Source organism: Leptopilina heterotoma, unplaced genomic scaffold (assembly GCF_015476425.1).
Source record: "Leptopilina heterotoma isolate Lh14 unplaced genomic scaffold, ASM1547642v1 Lhet_627, whole genome shotgun sequence".
Taxonomy (NCBI): Eukaryota; Metazoa; Arthropoda; class Insecta; order Hymenoptera; family Figitidae; genus Leptopilina; species Leptopilina heterotoma.
Window position 1 is genome coordinate 570,087 of NW_025111147.1, and position 23,299 is coordinate 593,385.

General features: G+C 34.8%; 1 protein-coding gene across 1 annotated transcript; it reads right to left on the minus strand.

Annotated features, from left to right (window-relative positions):
• Positions 1 to 5,524: 5,524 nt before the first annotated feature.
• On the minus strand, positions 5,525 to 14,603 carry LOC122509757. Its single transcript, XM_043623998.1, has 2 exons — positions 14,472 to 14,603; positions 5,525 to 7,431 (listed from the first exon to the last, which is right to left on the minus strand). Exon 2 carries the CDS (start codon positions 7,429 to 7,431, stop codon positions 5,683 to 5,685), a length of 1,749 nt encoding a protein of 582 aa, XP_043479933.1. The 5' UTR covers positions 14,472 to 14,603; the 3' UTR covers positions 5,525 to 5,682.
• Positions 14,604 to 23,299: the final 8,696 nt, after the last annotated feature.

Consider the following 23,299-nt stretch of genomic DNA (forward strand, 5'->3'; position numbering starts at 1 on the left):
AATTAATATATAAACACAATAAATAAACATAATTTAAAAACTATATTTTTACCATACTTAATTCAATATACAACACATTTCACTGCTCATTGATTAAACTACACTGTTAACGCGGTCAAAAGTAAATTTACAAGTATAAATTGCAATTTATAATTACAATTTTTTATTTCATACATTTCGATATCACGCTGATGACAAATTTCAGCTGCAAGTCAAATCAGTTGGCAACACTTGCTTTCGTGCTCGTAGCACAAGCGCGGCACGTCGATCGTGAACGTAGAACTTGCCCATTGTAGAAGCGACATTAAATAATTATACGAATTAGTTTTTTAAAATATTTGCGATTGTTCACAACTGGAGGCGGGGTGGGAGTCAAAAATTGATGAAAAATTGTCCATTTGGTTTATGGAACAACGATAAAATTTATACCTCTCACTCATACTTCGTTCTCGATCTGCCTTTCTTTTACTCCTTAATCTATCTGTGAGTGAAAAAAGAAAAATAATTAGCCAATAAGGAAATAAGACGACCATTTCCTTTTTTTGCTTGAAAGTAAAATTCCCCACTTTTCCTTCCCCTATCAAATTCTGTTCCTCTCTTTCTACCTGACACGGAAAATGGAGAAAACATGGTACCCCCTTCTAAACCCAAAAAGTGGGAATTACTTTCTTAACTATTCGTCTCTCTTTCGCTCCTACTCTAAACTAAAAGGAGAGACAATACCTCCCTCCCTCTCTTTCTCTCTCACTGTGAACAGAGTATATAAGGAAAGACTAACTTAATATATATAGATATAATAATAATATTCGCCTCTCTTTCGCTCCTACTCTAAACTAAAAGGACAGGCGATACTTACCTCTCTTTCTCTCTATCAACCTTTCTCTCTCACTGCGGACAGAATGTACACGCTCTGGACAGACTGAATGAAAGAATACGAAGATTATTATAGTTAATTATTAATAACAATAGTATTAAAAACAATAATAAATATCAAATATTTATAATATATTAATGTAATTTAATAATATAATAAATAATTATTACTGTATAATATTAAAAAGACATTTTCCATTCAATTATATATATTCTGTAAATTGTTTATAAATTATTTATTTAACTAATTAATATAAAATTTAATGTGCTTAATTAATATATTAATACCTAATTATTATTATTATTATTATTTATTTTTTTTGCTTAGGGACTTTTAGGAAATCTGCCTACAGATACCTTGGATTCCGCACTTGAAGGTTATGTGGAATTGGTAAAATGAAACAAAAGGAAATATTAAAAAAAGATAAATAAATAAATGTTATAATAAATTTAATAAACTGGCGACCTACTACCAGCCCGACCCACTAAAACCCGTAACCCTTCTTCTGGAGCCCTTTACCCTCCCTCAGAACTGTCGTAAGACTTTAGCCTTCGAGGGTGGCGCTCCAACTCTGTCGCTAATGCGACTTTCAGCTTTTCTCTGCGGCTATCCTGCGTTAATAGTTAAAAATTTAAAACTATTTCAATATAAAAGCAGAATTAACAGCACAACAATAATAAAAAAAAATGTTTAATTAAGTGTGAAAAGTCAAAAGATAAAATTGTAAACGGATATATAAAAAAAAGAAAAATAAACGCGTATAATTTGAAGAAAATAAAACTGCACAAAAATAAATAAAAAACACAAGACAAATTAAAAAATGTATAAGGACAAATAAATCACAAAATAAATTAATAAAAAAGACAAACAAACAAATTAAAAGCTGTTTAAATTACGCTTTTTGGCGGCCGTCGAGATCCTTCCTCGACATAACCGAGATTATGAAGTTCTCGACTTGCCGCCAATTCTCTTCTGACTAGGTCATCAGCGATACCATGTTCTCCGGTGTAACTTGACTGTTTACACCTTCAAACATGGCCCGCCTCTCTAAGTCCCATTTCTTGCATGAGAAGAGGGTGTGCTCCGCGTTGTCCTCAGGGAACTGGCAATATGCACACACCTCGTCCTCGCGTAATTAAAAGCGACACAGGTACGAGTTAAAACACCCGTGACCTGTGAGCGCCTGAGTCATATAATAGGAAACCTGACCGTGTTTCCTATTTATCCAGGTGGCGAGTGCCGGGATAAGGCGATATGTCCATCGACCTTTTTCCTCACTATCCCATCTTTCTTGCCATCTTTCTATGAGCCTGTGCCTCGCTTCTTTGCGGATCAAACCCTTGCTTGGTCTTATTTCCTCATCCAAGGAACTGCTTTCTTTAGAAAAGAGAAACATTTCTTCCCTTTCCCTCGCCAAAAGATCTGCTGGCGGGACACTTGCAAGGACCTGCACAGCACTCGTAGATACCGTCTTATATGCAGAGATGATACGCGTTGTTATCGATCTCTGCGCCGACAGTATCTTTTCACAGATGGTCACACATCTTTTGCACCTCAGGGGTGGGGCCCACGCTGGTGCTGCATAGAGCATTTTAGCGTGGGCGACACTTGCCACCAGTCTCCGTTTGTGTTCACGGGGTCCGCCTACATTTGGCATTAACCGTGAATGATTAGCCGCACACTCGATCGCCTTATTTAAAGCCGTAGCCATGAGGTGGTGGAAGTTTAACCTTCCATCCAACTCCACACCAAGATATTTAATTTGCTTACTCCACTTGACCTCGAATCCGTCTATCACGATTCGTAAGAGCTCATAACCACGTCTGTCTGTGACCAGCAGTGCCTCGGTCTTTTCCAGGGCCATTTCAAGACCTCTGGTATCCAGCCAGCTTTTAGCTAGTCGCAGACATTCGTTCACCAATGTCCCAAGAGCCTCCTCACTTTCGTCAGTGCACACGAACAACGCGTCGTCAGCAAAGCCGATGATCACCGCACCTTCAGGCAGATCCATTCGCAAAAAATCATCGTAAGATACATTCCATACAAATGGACCCACCCTCGAGCCTTGAGGAGCCCCACGCTGCATCTCTTCCCTAAGAGTGCAGGTGTCACCCTCATATATAACCCACCTGTCGCTAAGATAATTATCCATTATCCGCAACAAGTAGGGCGGCATGTTTTTCTTTTTTATCGACTCGATAAGATCTTTCCATCTTGCGGAATTAAACGCGTTGCGTATGTCAATTGCTACCAACGCGCAGAAGCTCTTCTTTTTCCCAGGTCCCAATTTGTTTTTTCCTGCTTTGGCTATGTCCACAACTGCCTGGATGGCATCAACTGTGGACTTGCCTTTACGGAAACCAAATTGGTGATCCGATAGACTATTCTCTCCGGTCAAGTGGCTTTGCATTCTCTGCAGAACCATATCCTCTAGAAGTTTACCTATCGTATCCAACAGGCATACAGGCCTGTATGATGAAACCTTATCTAAAGGTTTTTCACCTTTCCTTAGGAGGACTAACGTCTGTCGCTTCCAGTCGCGAAAGAACTCTCCTCTCTCAAGGCAAAGATTGAAGCATCGAAGCAGAATCTGGGGTAAAGTGTCGATTACCAACTTTAGGATCTCGTTACTTATCCCATCGATTCCAGGCGCCTTGCCTGTTTTCAATCTTTTGCCTGCTTTTTGCAGTTCACTAAGTGTGAAGAGTTCTTCCTCTTCGACTTTGCAATAACTCCAGTTCCTTCTAAGGTATGGCTCTGCAAGATGAAACAAAGAATTTATTATCTTTCTGACCCAATCGGGATTGTCCAGGCCGGGGGTCTTTTGCCTCGTCGCTAATTTCTTAGTAACGATTTTAAAAGCCAGACCCCATAGGTCCTTATCGACTTTCTCGATTAGGTCCTTCCAGCTACGGCGTCGCGACTTGCGGATCTCTTTCTTGAGGTTCTTTTTCGCCTCCTTGAAAGCCTCTTTCAGCAAGGGATCTCCCTTAGATCGGGTATATGTCCTTCTTGCTTTGAGGCATTCCTTCCTCAAGGAGGCTAGCTCCTCTGACCACCAGTGCAAGGATCTTCTTACGGGAGTGGCGCCTTTGCGTGGCATTGACGCATTGCAAGCGGTTATTATTATAATTATTATTTTTTTTTTTGCTTAGGGAATTTTGGGAAATATGCCTACAGCGTTCCCGGTCATTTTTCCGAAAAAAAATTTTCCGCAAGTCTAATTTTCCGAAAAGATAATTTTCCGAAAAAAAAATTTCCGAATTTAAATTTACGAAATAATTTTCCCGAAAATTAATAATTTCGAAAATTCGCTATTTCCATAAAAATATTTATGGAATTTAATTCAATGTCATATTTTGTTTATTACGGATATTTTCCTTGCGTGTTTTTACGTTTAAGGAGGTTGTTTATAGGTATGCAGACCTTCAGAAAAAATATTAAATTTACATTAAAGAATATTATCATTATTATTGTATATATTAATGAATATTAATATTATTGTTACTCGTATCTTCTGGAAGAACAAATTTCAATTTTCAAGAAAAATATTTAAAACTTACAAAAATTGTTTATTTAGTCATTTTGCATATGATCAAAGTTTTCTTTATATTAAAAGATTAAACTTTTTTAAAACTGATTCGATTTAAGATATTTGTTCTGCAAGCCTTTTTAAGTTATTTCTCAGATTGTCTCGTATATTGGTTAAGAAACAGATTTCAATTATTTTTTTTTAAATTTCTTTATTTGGCAAAATTTTTTACTAATTTATATGCGAAGAATTAGATACGGAAAATTTTTTTCGGAAAAGTTTATATTCGGAGAATTGGATTCGGAAAAATTTTTTCGGAATAAATGATTTTTCGGAAAAAATAACTTGCGGAAATTTGCTTTCGGAAAATTTTTTTCGGAAAAATGACCGGGAATCGCCTACAGATACCTTGGATTCTGCACTCCAAGGTTATGTGGAGTTGGTATGATAAAACAAAAGGAAATACAAAAAAAGAAAAATAAATATATAAAATAGTAAAAATAAACTAGCGACCTACTACCAGCCCGACCCACTAAAACCCGTAACCCTTCTTCTGGAGCCCTTTTCCCTGCCTCTTCTTCTCTCTGCGGTTTTCCTGTTTCTGTAGTTAAAAAAATGATTAAAACTATTTCATAGTCTAGCGGAATTTACAGCACAACAATAATAAAAAAAAATTTATTTAAGAAGTGTTAAAAGTCAAAAGATAAAATCGCAAACGGATATAAAAAAGAAAAGAAAAAAAATGTAAACAGGTATATAACGTTGAAAAGACAAAACTGTACAAAAGCGAATAAAAAAAACAACACAACACAAATTAAAAAATGTAGAAGGACAAATAAATCACTGTCGTGTCGTTTTCACTTTTAAACTTTTATTTTATTAATTTATTTAAAAACTGGGTTTTTACGCTGACTTTAAGGGACTAGCAAGGAATGAATTAATTAATAAGGATATAACATAGAATAATTCTTTATTCTTATATAGTTGGAAGAGCAGTAGTGCTTCCAATCGTTACATCGAGTACTTAAAGACAAGATTAAGACTAACTTTTTAGTATAGACCCTTCGGTTTATATACCGTCACCGAAATCAAAAATAAGGTCGACGAGATGTGCTTTCTATTTTTAGGTATTACAAAAAGATGTTTGTACTTTCTATTTCTATTTCTTACAAAATATATGTTTACAAATCCATATTTAGAAAGTGGGTTTGGAAAAGAGGTATTATATTTAAATATTCTAATTTAGTAAGTAGTGGGTCACTTGACACCTCACCCCTTAGAATAGTTTACAGAATTCTACAGATGGTTCGGAAACTGGTACATTTGAGTATCTATCCCTAAGAAATATTGTGGGTTGCAGGTTAATTTGAGGTTGCGAAATGGTAGTTTGTGTAGGTTGTTCATTATATCTGAATTTAATACAACATGAAAATGACATCCATTGCAATATTTTCCAAAAAGAGAAGAGCTTTGATTGTGAAGAGATAAGTGTACCTAAATCAGATGCCATTTCATCTAATGTTTTTGATGATTCTTTAAGGTCATCGAAATCAATATGTCTGCTTGAAAATGTGGGTAATGTTAGTAATTTATTTTGAAGAAGTGTAGTTTCAAGATGTGTAAATGTTATGTTAATTTTATACTCTGTTATACCTGTTAAATTTGTGTGACTTCGTGGTAGATATATATTTGTTTGGAAAGATCCTCGGCAATGTGGTGATAACTCAAAAATAGAAGGGCTAGTTATGACAGCAGTTCTATCAGGAGAATTTGGACAGAATATCGAGATAGTTTCCGTATTCCGAGGTAAGATATACCAACTGTAACCATTCGCAAGGGATAGTATAAATGTATCTAATAAGGAAAAGTATTTCTTTTTACATTCTGTGTCCGTTTTATCCCTTATTAAGTATGAATAGCAGCTACTTTCTATAGCTAATCGATGAATTGGATTCGTTATTTCGCAAATCCTAAGTGCATTAATGATAGTACATTTTTCTAAGTCTATTAGAGTATAATCGGTTTGCTCAATATTGATCGCAATTGGTTTTGTGGCAACATTTTCGTAAATATAATATTTCGTCCAACTAGCTATAGGTACAGGTATAAATTTAAAGGCGTGATATAAAGGTTCGGTTGGTATTGGCGTGCGTATAACATATGTTAATCTATTATCAGTTATCATTATTTGAACTGTACTTAGTTGTATATACATCGTATAATACTGAGGTACCAGAGGAAATGGAATTGCTTTTATTTTTAATGTATTACTAATAACTTGTAAGCTACTTAGAAAATTTTGAGGTGACACCAACTGATGTGAAACAATTCCTGTTTTCCCTGAATTAATGGCTTCAAGGATTACAGTTGTCATTTCTACTAGATCATCTAAAGCAATTTCAGTTCCTGCTATGCTTTCCATTAGATTAGAATTGAAAGTGTTAACATTTGTTGCCGAAGTATTATTTTTTACCAAACTTACTAAGTTTGTTATTTCTTTGTGTTGAGTTACACTTAATTTTTCGAATATTCTAATATCAGTTTTTATAATCGAAGTTTGATTTTTTAATAATTTGGCTATACCTGCGGTGTTATTATAGACATTGGTAATTTCGTTATTTATTACGTTAGCATCATCTTCCGTTAGTGTCCCAAAAATATATCTTAATATTAATCCCCCGAGATTAAATATCCCTCTCTTGCGTTTATGACTATTTAAACTAATTAAAGTGTCCATTCTATCTTTGATTTTATTATTTCTTGAGTAAAGTTTGTCTATAGAAACCTTATGATTGCATCCTTCAAATTTTGTACATACGTATGACAAATTATCAATGTGTTTCTCTATTTGTTTTATATCTTCAATTATATCGCGGAGATCAGCAAAGTGTACCGTGGTCCATACTTCATGGTAGAGTCGTACGTCGAATAATTCTTCCTGGAATATAGGCGTATTGATCGGAGTGACCTTATAGTTTAATCCAAGACAGACTGGAAATAGTAATATTACAAGAACAGGCAACATCTGTAACAAAAAGATTATCCATCGAATGGTTTTGTTTCATTAACATGTCTCCTATATTCCTTATTTTTAACTTTATAGGTTATGGTATGCGTTTCTGGGTTGATATTCGTAATTATATACGGTCCACTGTAAATTCTTGCTAAAAGTGTACTTCTTAAATTTTTTACAAGTATTTTATCTCCCACTTGATAACATTTTTAACAGGTATTAAAGTTAAAAACTTTGTTAGTTGATCCTGAATGCTTAAAATGGATTTGTTTCCTCGTTCCGTTACAGGTAAGGGTCCTACATGATCGATGGCGATTCGTTCATTTATTTGTGTAGGTGGATAAATTAGTACTCCATCTGCTGTAATGTTGTATTGTGCACGTTTTGTGAGTTGGCAATCCTTAAATGATTTGACATAGTTTTCCACGTCCTTGTGTAAATTTACACAATGGTATTTTTTGCTAATTGCTTCTATTGTTTTTTGAATTCCTAAATGACCATTAATAGGTCCGTGAAAGGTCCTAAGTATCTGTCTTTGCTCACTTGCATCTTTTATTTCTTTTCTATTCTGAATTATAATTTCAATAACTTTATTGTCTGCACTAAATTTTGTAAGAATATACTTAATCATTCTGATGAGTTTGAGTCGAATATTTTCGTCTAAAAGTAACAAGTCGTAGCAGGTGTTTTCTTCGATTGAAGTCATATGTCCTTTTAACTTCAAAAAAGCGATTTTTGGTTCTGTTTCACCGTCAATTATTATATCTTTATCCGTCCCAATAACAAAGGAGAGGAACTTAGTCTTACACACTTCCTTCAAAGGTCGAAGATTAGTATATCGGTATTGTGTAAGATACTCTTCAAAGTCGTCGTCTTCGTTTTCTGAAACTTGCAAAGCTCGTACCTGTCGAGATAGGGCGTCAGCATTAGTGTTGAGACTTCCCTTTTTATAATCTATATAATAATCAAATTCTTCCAATTTTAGTCTCCATCTCATTAAGCGTGATGATGGATCCTTTACGTTCATAAGCCATTTTAATGGTTTGTGATCGGTTAGAATTTTAAATCTTTTACCATACAAAAAGTTCCTAAAATGTTTTGTGGCCCATATAATGGCTAAAAACTCTTTTTCTATAGTGCTGTATCGAGATTCTGCATTATTTAACGTACGTCATGCGTATGCTACTGGTTTATCAAATCCGTTGACTTGTTGAGACAAAACGGCTCCTAGTGCGAAATTACTGGCGTCTGTAGTTACTGAAAATTCCTTGGAGTGATCTGGATAAATTAAAATCGGTTCCTTAATTAAAGCTTGCTTCAGATGTTCAAAACTATCATGCTGCTTTCTAGTCCAATTAAACTCTTCTCCATTTTTTAAAAGATTTGTAAGCGGTTTAGCAGTTTTACTATAATTTTTTATAAATCTTCTATAATACCCGGTAAGGCCTAAAAATTGCTTAATTTCATTTTGGTTGGTTGGAGCTTTAAAATCTTCTATTGCACTGATTTTATTTTTATTAGGTTTTATACCATCCTTTGTAATAATGTGACCTAGGTATTCCAATTCCGGACGCAAATATTCACATTTATCAGGTTGTAATTTGATACCGAATTGCCGTAATCTCTCTAACAGTGTTCTTAGATTTTTATTATGTTCATCTAAAGTTCTGCCAAAAATTATGACGTCATCTAAGTAGACATAGCATATTTTACCTACTAATCCTCGCAGTACAAAATTCATTGCCCGTTGGAATGTTGCTGGAGCATTCTTTAATCCCATTGGCATCCTATTGAAGTGGAAATGTCCATCTGGCGTTGAAAATGCTGTCTTCTCTTTTGATTTCTCGTCTAGAGCAATTTGATAAAATCCGAAAGATAAATCAAAGGCACTGTAATAATGTATTCCTCCAATGCTTTCCATGATTTCCTCAGTATTCGGCAAATGATAACTGTCTTGAGGTGTGTGTTCATTGAGTTTTCTATAATCCACAACGATTCTCCATTTTTGTATTCCTGATGCATCCTTCTTCTTTGGAACCAAACCACAATGGACTTCTATATGGACTATTTCATTCTTCTATAATTCCTTTTTGTCGCATTTCCTGTGTTTGTTTCTTAATTTCATCTTGATGAACAGGTGGATATCTATATTGTTTAGTGTGTACAGGGATAGCAGAATCAAGGTGAACATCGTGCGTAATTCCATTTATTAAAGGCAAATCGTAAACATCTGTAAATTCTTCTATAATTTCTTTAATTGTTTCACTTTCTATTTTTTTCAAATGATCTAGTCGCGTGTTAGAGAAGAGTAATTCTCTTCTTTGTAAAATATCAACTGTTTTGAGAGTACGAATTTTAACACTTTCTGATAGTTCCATCAATTTAATAGGCTTAACAGTCATATCAGATTGATAAATGTATTGATAATCCAAAGTAGGATTATAGTGATAAATTTTATCTTTTTGTTTCCCTAAAATTATTCCAGGACTAATATCCTTCCCTTCTAGTAAGCATGGTTGAGAATAATCTTTATCTAGAGTAATATGAAAGACTTTTGCAGTAAGGGGAGGTATTATTGTGGGAGTTTCATTTAGTTTGAAAATTTCATCACTCAGTGTAATAGTGCGATCTTTTATGTTGTTAATGGCATTGTGATTTTCCATAACATCGATACCTAAAATTCCATCATATTCGATGGGAAAATTATCTCTTGCTACTAAATATGTATCTTCTTTGTCCAAAATGTTTAGTTTGCATGTACCTAGCATATTAATCCTACTATTTCCCATAATAACGTTTCGTGATTTATCCTTTATGGGTTTACAGGTTAAGAAATCCAAAGCATCTTTTTTAATAATACTAGCTTCTGCTCCTGAATCAATTAGAAGTCGGACAGTTCTTCGGGTTCCTGTTGGTCGGATGTAGAGTATTTGCTCAGTGAGTCCGCATCGTCTGATTCGTATGGATCGGATGTTGTTGCTTCTTCGGTGTTCCTTATCGGAGGAGCGTAGATGTTCCGGCCTTCCTAAAAATCTGGCTTGTGATTTTTCTTCCAGCATTTTGACTCGGTATGACCTTTGAGATGACAGAAAGAGCATGAATGGTCCCTTGTTTCATATGATTGTCTTGATTTTTCCTTTTCTTGATTTAGTATTTTATCACGCGCAGAAGAGTGATAATTTTTATTTTCGGGTCGATGAAAACTTGATTTATTTAAATCAACTCGTTTATCAAGGGAAACTTGAGCCATTTTTCTGCAAAGCTCTCTTTCTCGGATTGTGCTTTCTGAATTTAAAGGTAAAGCCATTGCTAAAGCCATTCTTTCAGGGTGCGTGGCGCTTGCTGCTCTACTCTCTCACTTATTTTATCTGTGAGCCCTACAGTAATGTGATGCCTTAACTGCATCCGATTTTTGTCCTGCTGATTTCATAACTTTGTTATGTAAATCAAAAAATCTTTTAGAATACGTAGATACTGATTCGTTATGCCTCTGCACAATTTTATTTCTCTGTTCTTTTACATATGGGGCAAAATTCCTCAATTGTCCTAACTTAAAATCGAAAGTCTTCAAATCGGGCTGATTTTTGCACAAACTTTAATACTATGGGAGAGAACTTTACCCATAAAATATTAAGATATTTTATTAAAAATTGTAGGGGGGAGAGGGGGTTAAAGTTTTTGGTAACGTGTGGACAGTGGATTCTTTTAGATAATATAGCTAAAATACAGTAGAGTGGACAAAATTTTGACCTATATGTTTTCGAAAGGTTTTTTCCTCCTCTTTCGAATGGTGTAAAAATTTTTTTTTTTAATTAACAATTTAACAAATTTTTTTCAAAATTAAAAATGTTTTTCACTTTTTTTTAAAAAACGGCATTTTTTTTCTCTTTTTTTTGCTTTAAAATAAAGCTTAATATGTGTACTTTCTATAACTGATTCTGAAAAAATGACGTTTTTTTTTGTTTTCGAATTATTAATTAATTAATTAATAAAAATCAGTAAAAAATTACTAAAAAATGAAATATTTTTTAAGCAAGTAAACTTTTCTGAATTATGAGATTATCATCGTAAAGCTTACCTAATTCCGCATCCAACAAGTATAATTACGCACCTATTTTTACAAATAATTGTTAAATAAATAAATAATTGATAATTTATTTATTAATTTTTTGAAATTGTTTATAAAAAATAGTTAAAAATAAACTTGTTGGGTGCGGAAGTTGGTAAGCTTTACGTTGGCAAGCGCAAAATTAAGAAAAGTTTATTTCTTTGAAAAATAATAATTTTTAAAATAATTTTTATTAATTAATTAATTAATAAATAATACGAAAAGAAAAATGTCATTTTTTCCTAATCGCGTATTAAAAGTACACATATTAAGCTTTGCTTGAAATAAGAATAAAAATAAACAACTTGTTCATTTCATGACCATTTAGCTTCCTCAACATATAAAATATAAATTCGTGACGTAATTCACTTACAAAATTCTAGCAAACTCCATCTAAACATATGTATAAAATTAAATTTATCCCATAAAATCGGGAACATACACACATTCATACAAACATTTATCAATTTTGTTTAAAAATAAAAAATTTATATTAATTTATTTTTATAACAATGTTTTTTTATGTTTAAAACTTTATTCTAATTTTAATCAAACATTATCATAAATAAATGATTTATAGATTCTAGTAATTTTTTCTTGTAAAAAACCTTTGTTATATCAAAAAATTTTAAAATGAAAAATGAAAACCAAATTATGATTTTTCAAAAGCATAACAATCAAAGCATACATTCTTCTTAAAAAAATTTCTTTTTGATGCAGCAAAATATATTCATAAATTAAATGTAATTATATTGCGGTTTGCAAACTTTTGCAATTCGAAATGATTCGAATTTTCTGTTGTCGAGTCGATTAATGTTCGGTTCGACTCGATTAAATGCACACCTCTATTTCATATGCAAATTGCTTCTTTTTTTATGATAGAATAATCATTTAAAAATATTAATATAAAATAAATTACGAATAAATACAAAATTTGAATTTTTTGTGAAAAAGAAAAATTTCTATTAATTTTATAAATTTTGATAAAAAATATACTTTGTATACATCAATCGATTCGTTTTCTTGTCAGGAATGTAATTTTGAGAATAATTAATTAAAATATTAACAGATAAAAAAATTATTTACAAAAATACAAAAAAAAAATTTTTTTGAATTTAAAAAAAATTGTATAAAAATTTTTTTTTTAGATATTTTTGAAAATCCTTGTGTCAGATTTTAGGTATTAATGACTGCAATAAACCTGCAAAATTTCAAAACAATCCATCAAAATTTGTTTGAGATAATTTGTACACAATTTTTGTGACATACACACACACACATACATCTGGACATTTGCTCAGAATTGAATATACATATGTTATAGATGAAAATGAGTCCATATAACCTTCTTTTGAAAAATTGAAAATCGTCACGAATGCAAAGCTTTCTTATGAGGAAGCAAAAATGTCATTTTTCCAAAAATAAATAAATAAATAATCAATTATTTATTTATTTAACAATTATTTATAAAAAACAGTTTAGTTTATGCTTGCTGGATGCGGAATTTTGTAAGCTTTACGATGATAAGCTCATAATTAAGAAAAGTTTATTTGCTTGAAAAATATTTAATTTTTTAGTAATTTCTTACTATTATTAATTAATTAATTAATTAATTAATTAATTAATTAATTAATTAATTATTCGAAACACAAAAGAAAACGGCACTTTTTCCTAATCGAGTATTGAAAGTACACATATTGAGCTTTATTTTAAAGCAAGAAAGAAGAAAAAAATGTTCTTTTTTCAAGAAATTAATAAATAAATTTTCAATTATTTATTTATTTAACAATTATTTGTAAAAATAGGTGCGTAATTATACTTGTTGGATGCGGAATTAGGTAAGCTTTACGATGATAATCTCATAATTCAGAAAAGTTTACTTGCTTAAAAAATATTTCATTTTTTAGTAATTTTTTACTGATTTTTATTAATTAATTAATTAATAATTCGAAAACAAAAAAAAACGTCATTTTTTCAGAATCAGTTATGGAAAGTACACATATTAAGCTTTATTTTAAAGCAAAAAAAGAGAAAAAAAATGCCGTTTTTTAAAAAAAAGTGAAAAATATTTTTAATTTTGAAAAAAATTAGTTAAATTGTTAATTAAAAAAAAAATTTTTACACCATTCGAAAGAGGAGGAAAAAACCTTTCGAAAACATATTGGTCAAAATTTTGTCCACTCTACTGTATTTTAGCTATATTATCTAAAAGAATCCACTGTCCACACGTTACCAAAAACTTTAACCCCCTCTCCCCCCTACAATTTTTAATAAAATATATTTTATATTTTATGGGTAAAGTTCTCTCCCATAGTATTAAAGTTTGTGCAAAAATCAGCCTGATTTGAAGACTTTCGATTTTAAGTTAGGACAATTGAGGAATTTTGCCCCATATATATATGGCAAATCTTGAATATCATAATAACTTAATAGCAAATCCTTAATTTCTTCCCAATTATCGGCTTCCTGGGAGCATATTAAATCTTCAGCGGGGCTCGTTACACGACTAGCTAAAACCATACGTAGAACACATTTTTTATCTATCCACTTGTACATTTGGGATAGCACGTCCTCGATTTCTCGTACAAAAAATTCGCACATTTCCCGATCCGTCAAAGAAAGAAACCCAAGAAATTACATCCTTTCGTTTTAAGAAGGAATCTGCTTCTGTCGGGGCTGATGCTTGTGGTGTTTCTTCCTTTATGGACTCGAGTAATGCTTGTTTGTCTTGAATTTCTTCTTCCAAGAGTTTAATTTCTTCTGCACGGGATTCTGGTTTTATGAAACTGCCGTCTGTATTAGTGTCAGGCTCTTTCTTTGGACCGAATATATTTTCAAGGGATTGTTTTATTATTCCTGTTTTTTGTTCCATTTTATTTAGATTCTTTTTTTTTATGTAAGATATTGTAAAAAAAAATGCTTTGAGAAAATATATTTTTCTCACCTTCCTATTTGTCCTTTCCTTTCAGTTGCTAGTAAATTCCCTTCCATCTAACTCCACACCAAGATATTTAATTTGCTTACTCCACTTGACCTCGAATCCGTCTATCACGATTCGTGGAAGCTCATAACTACGTCTGTCTGTGACCAGCAGTGCCTCGGTCTTTTCCAGGGCCATTTAAAGAACTCTGGTATCCAGCCAGCTTTTTGCTAGTCGCAGACATTCGTTCACCAATGTCCCAAGAGCCTCCTCACTTTCGACAGTGCACACGAACAACGCGTCGTCCGCAAAGCTGATGAATTATTATTATTATTATTTTTTGCTTACGGACTTTTAGGAAATCTGCCTACAGATACCTTGGATTCCACACTCCAAGGTTATGTGGGGTTGGTAAAATGAAACAAAAGGAAATATTAAAAGAAAGATAAATAAATTAATGTTATAATAAATGTAATAAACTGGCGACCTACTACCAGCCCGACCAACTAAAACCCGTAACCCTTCTTCTGGAGCCCTTTACCCTCCCTCGGAACTGTCGTAAGACTTTAGCCTTCGAGGATGGCGCTCCAAGTCTGTCGTTAATACAACCTTCTTCTTCTCTCTACGGTTTTCCTGCGTCCGTAGTTAAAAAAATGATTAAAATTATTTCATAGTCTAAGCGGAATTTACAGCACAACAATAATTTCAAAAAAAAAAAATTTTTTAAGAAGTTTAAAAAGTCAAAAGATAAAATCGCAAACGGATATAAAAAAGAAAAGAAAAAAAAGTAAACACGTATATAATGTTAAAAAGACAAAACTGTACAAAGATGATAAAAAAAACACAAAACAATTAAAAAATGTATAAGGACACATAAATCACAAAATATATTAATAAAAAACAAACAAAACAAATTAAAATCTGTTTAAATTACGCTTTTTGGCGACCGTCGAGATCCTTCCTCGACATAACCGAGATTATAAAGTTCTCGACATGCCGCCAATTTTCTTCTGACTGGGTCATCAGCGATACCATGTTCTCCGGTGTAACTTGTCTGTTTACACCTTCGAACATGGCCTGCCTCTCCAAGTCCCATTTCTTGCATGAGAAGAGGGTGTGCTTCGCGTTGTCCTCAGGGAACTGGCAATATGCACACACCTCGTCCTCGCGTAATTTAAAGCGACACAGGTACGAGTTAAAACACCCGTGACCTGTGAGCGCCTGAGTCAGATAATAGGAGACCTGACCATGTTTCCTATTTATCCGGGTGGCGAGTGCCTGGATAACGCGATAAGTCTATCGACTTTTTTCCTCACCATCCCATCTTTCTTGCCATCTTTCTATGAGCCTGTGCCTCGCTTCTTTGCGGATCAGGCCCTTGCTTGGTCTTAATTCCTCATCCAGGGAACTGCTTTCTTTAGAATAGAGAAACATTTCTTCCCTTTCCCTCACTAAAAGATCTGCTGGCGGGACACTTGCAAGGACCTGCACAGCACTCGTAGATTCCGTCTTATATGCAGAGATGATACACGTTGTTATCGATCTCTGCGCCGACAGTACCTTTTCACAGATGGTCACACATCATTTACTTCTCAGGGATGGGGCCAACGCATAGAGCATTTTAGCGTGGGCGACACTCGCCACCAGTCTTCTTTTTTGTTCACGGGGTCCGCCTACGTTTGGCATTAACCGTGAAAGATTAGCCGCACACTCAATCGCCTTATTTGACGCCGTAGCCATGTGGTGGTGAAAGTTTAACCTTCCATCCAACTGCACACCAAGATATTTAATTTGCTTACTCCACTTGACCTCGAATCCGTCTATCACGATTCGTGGGAGCTCATAACCACGTCTGTCTGTGACCAGCAGTGCCTCGGTCTTTTCCAGGGCCATTTCAAGACCTCTGGTATCCAGCCAGCTTTTTGCTAGTCGCAGACATTTGTTCACCAATGTCCCAAGAGCCTCCTCACTTTCGGCAGTGCACACGAACAACGCGTCGTCCGCAAAGCTGATGATCACCGCACCTTCGGGCAGATCCATTTGCAGAAAATCATCATAAGATACATTCCATACAAATGGACCCACCTTCGAGCCTTGAGGAGCCCCACGCTGCATTTCTTCCTTGAGAGTGCAGGTGTCTCCCTCATATATAACCCACCTGTCGCTAAGATAATTATTCATTATCTGCAACAAGTAGGGCAGCATGTTTTTCTTTTTCATCGACTCGATGAGATCTTTCCATCTTGCGGAATTAAACGCGTTGCGTATGTCAATTGCTACCAACGCGCAGAAGCTCTTCTTTTTTCCGGGTCTCAACTTGTTTTTTCCTGCTTTGGCTATGTCCACAACTGCCTGGATGGCATTAACTGTGGACTTGCCTTTACGGAAACCAAATTGGTGATCCGATAGACTATTCTCTCCGATCAAGTGGCTTTGCATTCTCTGCAAAACCATATCCTCTAGAAGTTTACCCATTGTATCCAACAGGCATATAGGCCTGTACGATGAAACCTTATCTAGAGGTTTTTCACCTCTCCTTAGGAGGACTAACCTCTGTAGCTTCCAGTCGCGGAAGAACTTTCCTCTCTCAAGGCAAAGATTAAAGCATCAAAGCAGAATCTAGGGTGAAGTGTCGATTACCAACTTTAGGATCTCGTTACTTATCCCATCGATTCCAGGCGCCTTGCCTGTTTTCAATCTTTTGCCTGCTTTTTGTAGTTCACTAAGTGTGAGCCTTGCGGATCTCTTTATTGGGGTTCTTTTTCGCCTCATTGAAAGCCTCTTTCAGCAAGGGATGTCCCTTAGATCGGGTATATGTCCTTCTTGCTTTGAGGCATTCCTTCCTCAAGGAGGCTAGCTCCTCTGTCCACCAGTGCAAGGATTTTCTTATGGGAATGGCGCCTTTGCGTGGCATTGACGCATTGCAAGCGGTGACTATCATGTTCCTCACCACTCGCACCTCCCTATCCAGACTGCTCGGCCTCTTCACCCAGCCCAAGTCCTCAATTAAAAGGGCTTCTCTTAGGGACCGGCCGAACTTTCCCTTGTCGAGTCTCTTCATATTCCACGAGGAGGTTTTGCGACAAGGAGCATCCTGTCTTTTTCCTCCTCGTGTGTTTCCCATCGAGACTGAGAACTCAATGTACTGGTGGTCACTTGCGGTATATTCCTCAGAGACCCGCCAGTCGCTTATGCGGCTAAATAGTTTAGACGATGCGATTGTTAGATCTATAATTGATCCGATCGCACCTCGTCTAAAAGTCCATGTATTGCCTCGGTTTACAGCCAATAAGTCGTTTCTGGAGATCATTTCTCCAATACGAATTCCTCTCTTGTCGCGTCTCGTCTCACCCCACTCTGGCCACTTTGCTTTAAAATCGCCAGTGATGATGACATCCAGCCTGGATTCTGTGAAGCTCGCTTCTAGGTCCTCGATATTGGCTTTGAAGTTTGTCAGTAGGTCGTTGGGTGAGAAGTAGTAGCTATACATACGTATATTAGCCACCTCTATCCACACGAACCCACTGCTCGTCTCCAGAAACTTGTCAACCCGCAATTCTGGGTTGCACAGCTTTATGGCGGCTCTCTTCGCCTTATTCTGATACCAAGGGGCGAGGTCGCTTCCTTGATATTGCTCACTGCAGAACAGGATATCGACCTCATTTTCCCTTGCTGTTTGCATTAGGAGCAGCTGTGCATCCTTACTTGTATGCAGGTTGACCTGCAAAAATTTTAAGGATTTGCCCTTTTAATCTTTTGCAGTTTTTTCCTGTAAACCGGGCAGGCTCTCTTTCCAGACTCATGATCCGTTTCTGGCTTTCCCAGGTCCAAGCAAGTAAGGCATTTCGGCTTAACGTTACAGCTCTTCGCGAGGTGTCCCTCTCTGCCGCATCTCCGACAGTTTTTACTTCTGTCGGAGCCTTTGCAGGATAGGGTTCTGTGTCCGTAACCTAGGCACTTTTGGCACCTAGCTACTTCAACATGCTCGCGAATTGGAGAATTTATCCAGCCGATTTTCATTTTACCAAACATTAGCAGAGTGTTACTTTCTGCCTCTGTCAGACGTACCAGAGCAACCTTAGTTCCTCTGTAGCGCGGCAAAAGTGTACACTCCATCGTCAAGTCAGGTTTACCCAGCTTTTCTCTCAGTGCTGAAGTCACCTCATCCTCTGTGGTGGCTTCATCCAAATCCTTAATCTCTAGAGACCTTCTATTCACTAGAGGTGTGACCTCAGCTTTGCCATGCAGGGCAGAAGACAGTGCATCTGCAAATTTTAAGGTCTCTCCACCATTTTTCACTATCACGAGAACCTCCTGGTTAAAAGTTCTCCTGATTTTCCGGATCACGGCACCCGTATCTTATGGGTTTACCTTTGCTTTTATCAGCGGCAAGATACCCTCATACAAACTTGGGTCTCTTGCCGTGATTTTAACGGCTTCCGTGCTCCTTAGCTTCAAAGGGGGCTTCGGAAACTTTTTTCTCACCTGAGGGCTTCTCTTTTGGAGTCCGTTTCTTCCTGTTTCTAACAACTTTGAAGCCGTCCCCATTGTCCGCTCCGTCCTTCAAAACGGTCTCAGCATACGACTTGCCAGGACTATTTGAGGGCGCCTCTTTCTTTCCAACTAGCGACTCAGAACCACGCTGTGGAGCATCCTTTCGCTTAATTCTCTTCCCGCCTTGAGTCGTCCGTTGCGGACTCGCATATGGGCTTGCACCTTCCCTCGGGCGTTTATTAACGCCTTTTGCCTTATTAGGGCATGTCGTTGCGCCGTTCAGAGCTGCAGTAGTGCTCTCCGTCTGCTGTGGAGCTCCGACAGTTGGATGTTGCGGCTCTTGGTCTTTAAAAGGCTCGGGGATAAAACGTAAATTCTTACACACTATATCGAACGCACTTTCCAAAACCGTCACGCCACCCTGGATGTCACGACTGACGTTTTTTTGGTGCTTGAATCCGTGGCGCAAGCTTTTAAAAATTCCTGGAATTGCCTTTGTGGTTCTAATTTTGGGGGGCGCTTCTGAAGTCCCTCCCTCTCCTCCGCTCTCTTCAAGGCCTTTCTCTTACGGGCCTCCCGTTTCCAATTGGAGACGGTTTCAAAGTCTTTTTCGTTTTCAAACTTATTTTCCACAGTTGCCTCCGAATAAGAAGCAACCCTGGCAGAAGCAGCCTTACTCACCTCCGTCTCCATAGCAGTAGGGTTTGCCTTGGTCTCTTTGCTCTTAACTCTCTTACCCTTGGGAGTGTTCACAGTAGAATTAGTCTCCGGACCTTCATACTCTCTAGGGCGCTTCCTTGGGTCAATGGCCTTGCACTCGCTGGATGCGGCGTGCGACATCGATCTAGGAGTTCCTGGATTTGGACCTGGCCTGCTTGGGCTAATGTTTGTTAGCTCTGGGATTATAAAGGGCTCGGGGATAAATCGCATGTTACTGCGAATTATTTCGTGCACCTTTCCTAACGCCACCATTCCGCCTTGGACGTCCTTACTAATGTTTTTCTGCTTTCTGCAGGCACGCCACATGCCCTCGAGTATTTTAGGCATTAGTTCGACCTGCTCTACAACATTTTTTTGGAAACTGTTCAGTCCCTTATCCGCAGAATTTTCGTTTTGGCTCCCTCCAAAATTCTTGGAGACATTTACACCGACTACCGGGGCTTGCACCCGATCAGAATCGGTGGTGGGATTACCCTCTTCTGAGGTACCCACTTGGAGTAAAATATATATATTTTTGTCCATTTCATTTTTTTAATTACTGTGTCCCGTGTCGAGGAACAATCGGGACTAAACAGGGTACTAGCATCTGGCCAGAATGGGCCCTGAACCGCCTCCGTTAGTTACATAGACGTTATAGCATTGCCGGAGCATTGATGCGACGTCTATGATATCCAAGGGCACGTGAACATGTATGTTCGGACGTGGAGGTCGATGTGTCTTTCCAAGATAGCAGGAAGTTTCCGCAAAGGGAGTGCATCCTGGTATCTCTTTACAGAGTTTACCCTCATTATTATTATTATTATTATTTATTTTTTTTTTTTGCTTAGGGACTTTTGGGAAATCTGCCTACAGATACCTTGGATTCCGCGCTCCAAGGTTATGTGGGGTTGGTATGATAAAACAAAAGGAAAATAAATCTATAAAAAATTCAATTTAATAAACTGGTGACCTACTACCAGCCCGATCCACTAAAACCCGTAACCCTTCTTCTGGAGCCCTTTACTTTGAAAATATTTGTTAAAGTTATTAGATAAATGGAGAACAGTGGAAGACTTAAAATGACCACTGAGTGAATAATCATCCATATGGCACTTGAAGAATTTTGACTGGTATAAAAGTAATAATGCAAATAATAATTTTAAAAAATTGTACTTGATTCTATGTTTTTTAATACCTTCATCTCCTTCAATTGCTTCATGATATTCGCTCTCATCTGATGAATCATCACAGCTACTATTACTACCATCGTTATCTATAGTCTTTGGTCGTTTAAAAGAACTATGTGTTCTGTGGGATAAAAGAATTTACAATTATATCTTATTGCATAAAAGTATTGAAATATAAAACATAGAAATATAAATATATATAAAATTTATGAGGCATTATTCCTGAACTGCCCCAAAAATAAAAAAAAGTTTTTGGATTTCCTTTATACTTTGGAAATATGTTACCCTAGTAGGTACAAGTTACTACACCAATTTACAGGTCCAACCCCCCACCCCAATCGAAAGGGTGGGGGGTTGAAATTTCAGCTTCAACTCGAACATGCATTCTTTAAACATTTGTAGTTTCTACTTAAATTATTCAATTAAAAAAAGTAAGTAGTGTTTTAGAAAGGTTTTTTTGTGTACTTTCAAAATATTTTATTTATATAATAAAAAAAAATTTTTTGTTGCAAAAATTTTTTAAAATAAATAGTTTTTTGCAATTTTGTGCAAGTTCGGTAGTTTTTATTTTCTTTTTAATAATCTCAAATGAAAGCTTGGGAATTCCCCTAAAAGAAGATATAAGTCTGAAAATGGGCCGAAACAATTTGCCAAAGATATAGTGTAATAAGTAAAATTTGTCCGTCCGCTCGCGCACTCCAGCGCGATGAACAGTGGGATTTTTTTTCAACTTACTATTGAAAATTGTCTAGAAACTACAAATTTTATCTGATGTTGATGTTCTTGATTTAAAATTACTAAGAGATCCATCAAAGTCGATTTTTGAATTTTTAATTGTTTATTTTTTTCTTGTTACTCAAAAATTTGACAAATTACAATATTTTTAGAAAAAATCATGTTAGTTTTTTTATTTTTCTATTACACATGATCGAAATCAATTTAAATTAGTCTAGTATGACCACCGGACAATTAATAAAGCATAATATAATTTATTTAAATTGTTGCAAACAATGTTAATTAACAAATAGATTACTTCGGAACTTCTTCATAAAAAAAATTGGTTTTTTTGCAGACAAGTTTAAATTTATGTCTAATTTAGTAAAAAACTATTTTACAGTTAAAAATTATCATTAATATTAACAATTATATAAACAATAATCAACTTCCTTTTGTATTTGTAAACATTTTCGTCATTTTTCAAACTTTAAATATTTATATCATATGTACATTCTTTCAAAAACTTAAAAAATTTATTTGCTTAAACAATTACATTTGTTATAAACAAATTTTTCATTTTTAAACAAATAATTAGCTTTTTTCATGAAACAAAATTTTTCCCTTTTTTATATTTACTATCATAAAAAAGAACTCCTTAATGAAATGGGAATACTATAAATTATTCATTTAATTTTAATAAACATTATAAGTTAACAAATATTTAACTTCGTTCTTTATTCACAGAAAAAATATATTTATTTATATGCATTTAAATGTAAACTGTTTTAACTGAATAATGGTTTACTTCATTAAAAATATAAATATTTCTTAACTTATAATGTTCGTTAGAATTAAATGAATAATTTACAGTATTCCCATTTCATTAAGGAGTTCTTTTTTATGATAGTAAATATAAAAAAAAGGAAAAAATTTTGTTTGATGAAAAAAGCTACTTATTTGTTTAAAAATGAAAAGTTTGTTTATAACAAATGTAATTGTTTAAGCTAATAAAGTTTTTATGTTTTTGAAAGAATGTACATATGATATAAATATTTAAAGTATGAAAAATGACGAAAATGTTTACAAATACAAAAGGAAGTTGATTATTGTTTATATAATTGTTAATATTAATGATAATTTTTAACTGTAAAATAGTTTTTTACTAAATTAGACATAAATTTAAACTTGTCTGCAAAAAAACCAATTTTTTCTATGAAGAAGGTCCGAAGTAATCTATTTGTTAATTAACATTGTTTGCAACAATTTAAATAAATTGTATTATGCTTTATTAATTGTCCGGTGGTCATACTAGACTAATTTAAATTGATTTCGATCATGTGTAATGGAAAAATAAAAAAACTAACATGATTTTTTCTAAAAATATTGTAATTTGTCAAATTTTTGAGTAACAAGAAAAAAATAAACAATTAAAAATTCAAAAATCGACTTTGATGGATCTCTTAGTAATTTTAAATCAAGAACATCAACATCCGATAAAATTTGTAGTTTCTAGACAATTTTCAATAGTAAGTTGAAAAAAAATCCCACTGTTCATCGCGCTGGAGTGCGCGAGCGGACGGACAAATTTTAATTATTACACTATATCTTTGGCAAATTGTTTCGGCCCATTTTCAGACTTATATCTTCTTTTAGGGGAATTCATAAGCTTTCATTTGAGATTATTAAAAAGAAAATAAAAACTACCGAACTTGCACAAAATTGCAAAAAACTATTTATTTTAAAAAATTTTTGCAA

Excerpts from the sequence above, each read along its gene's own strand:
- LOC122509757 (XM_043623998.1), bottom strand. The coding sequence starts at position 7,431 with ATGTTGCCTGTTCTTGTAATATTACTATTTCCAGTCTGTCTTGGATTA.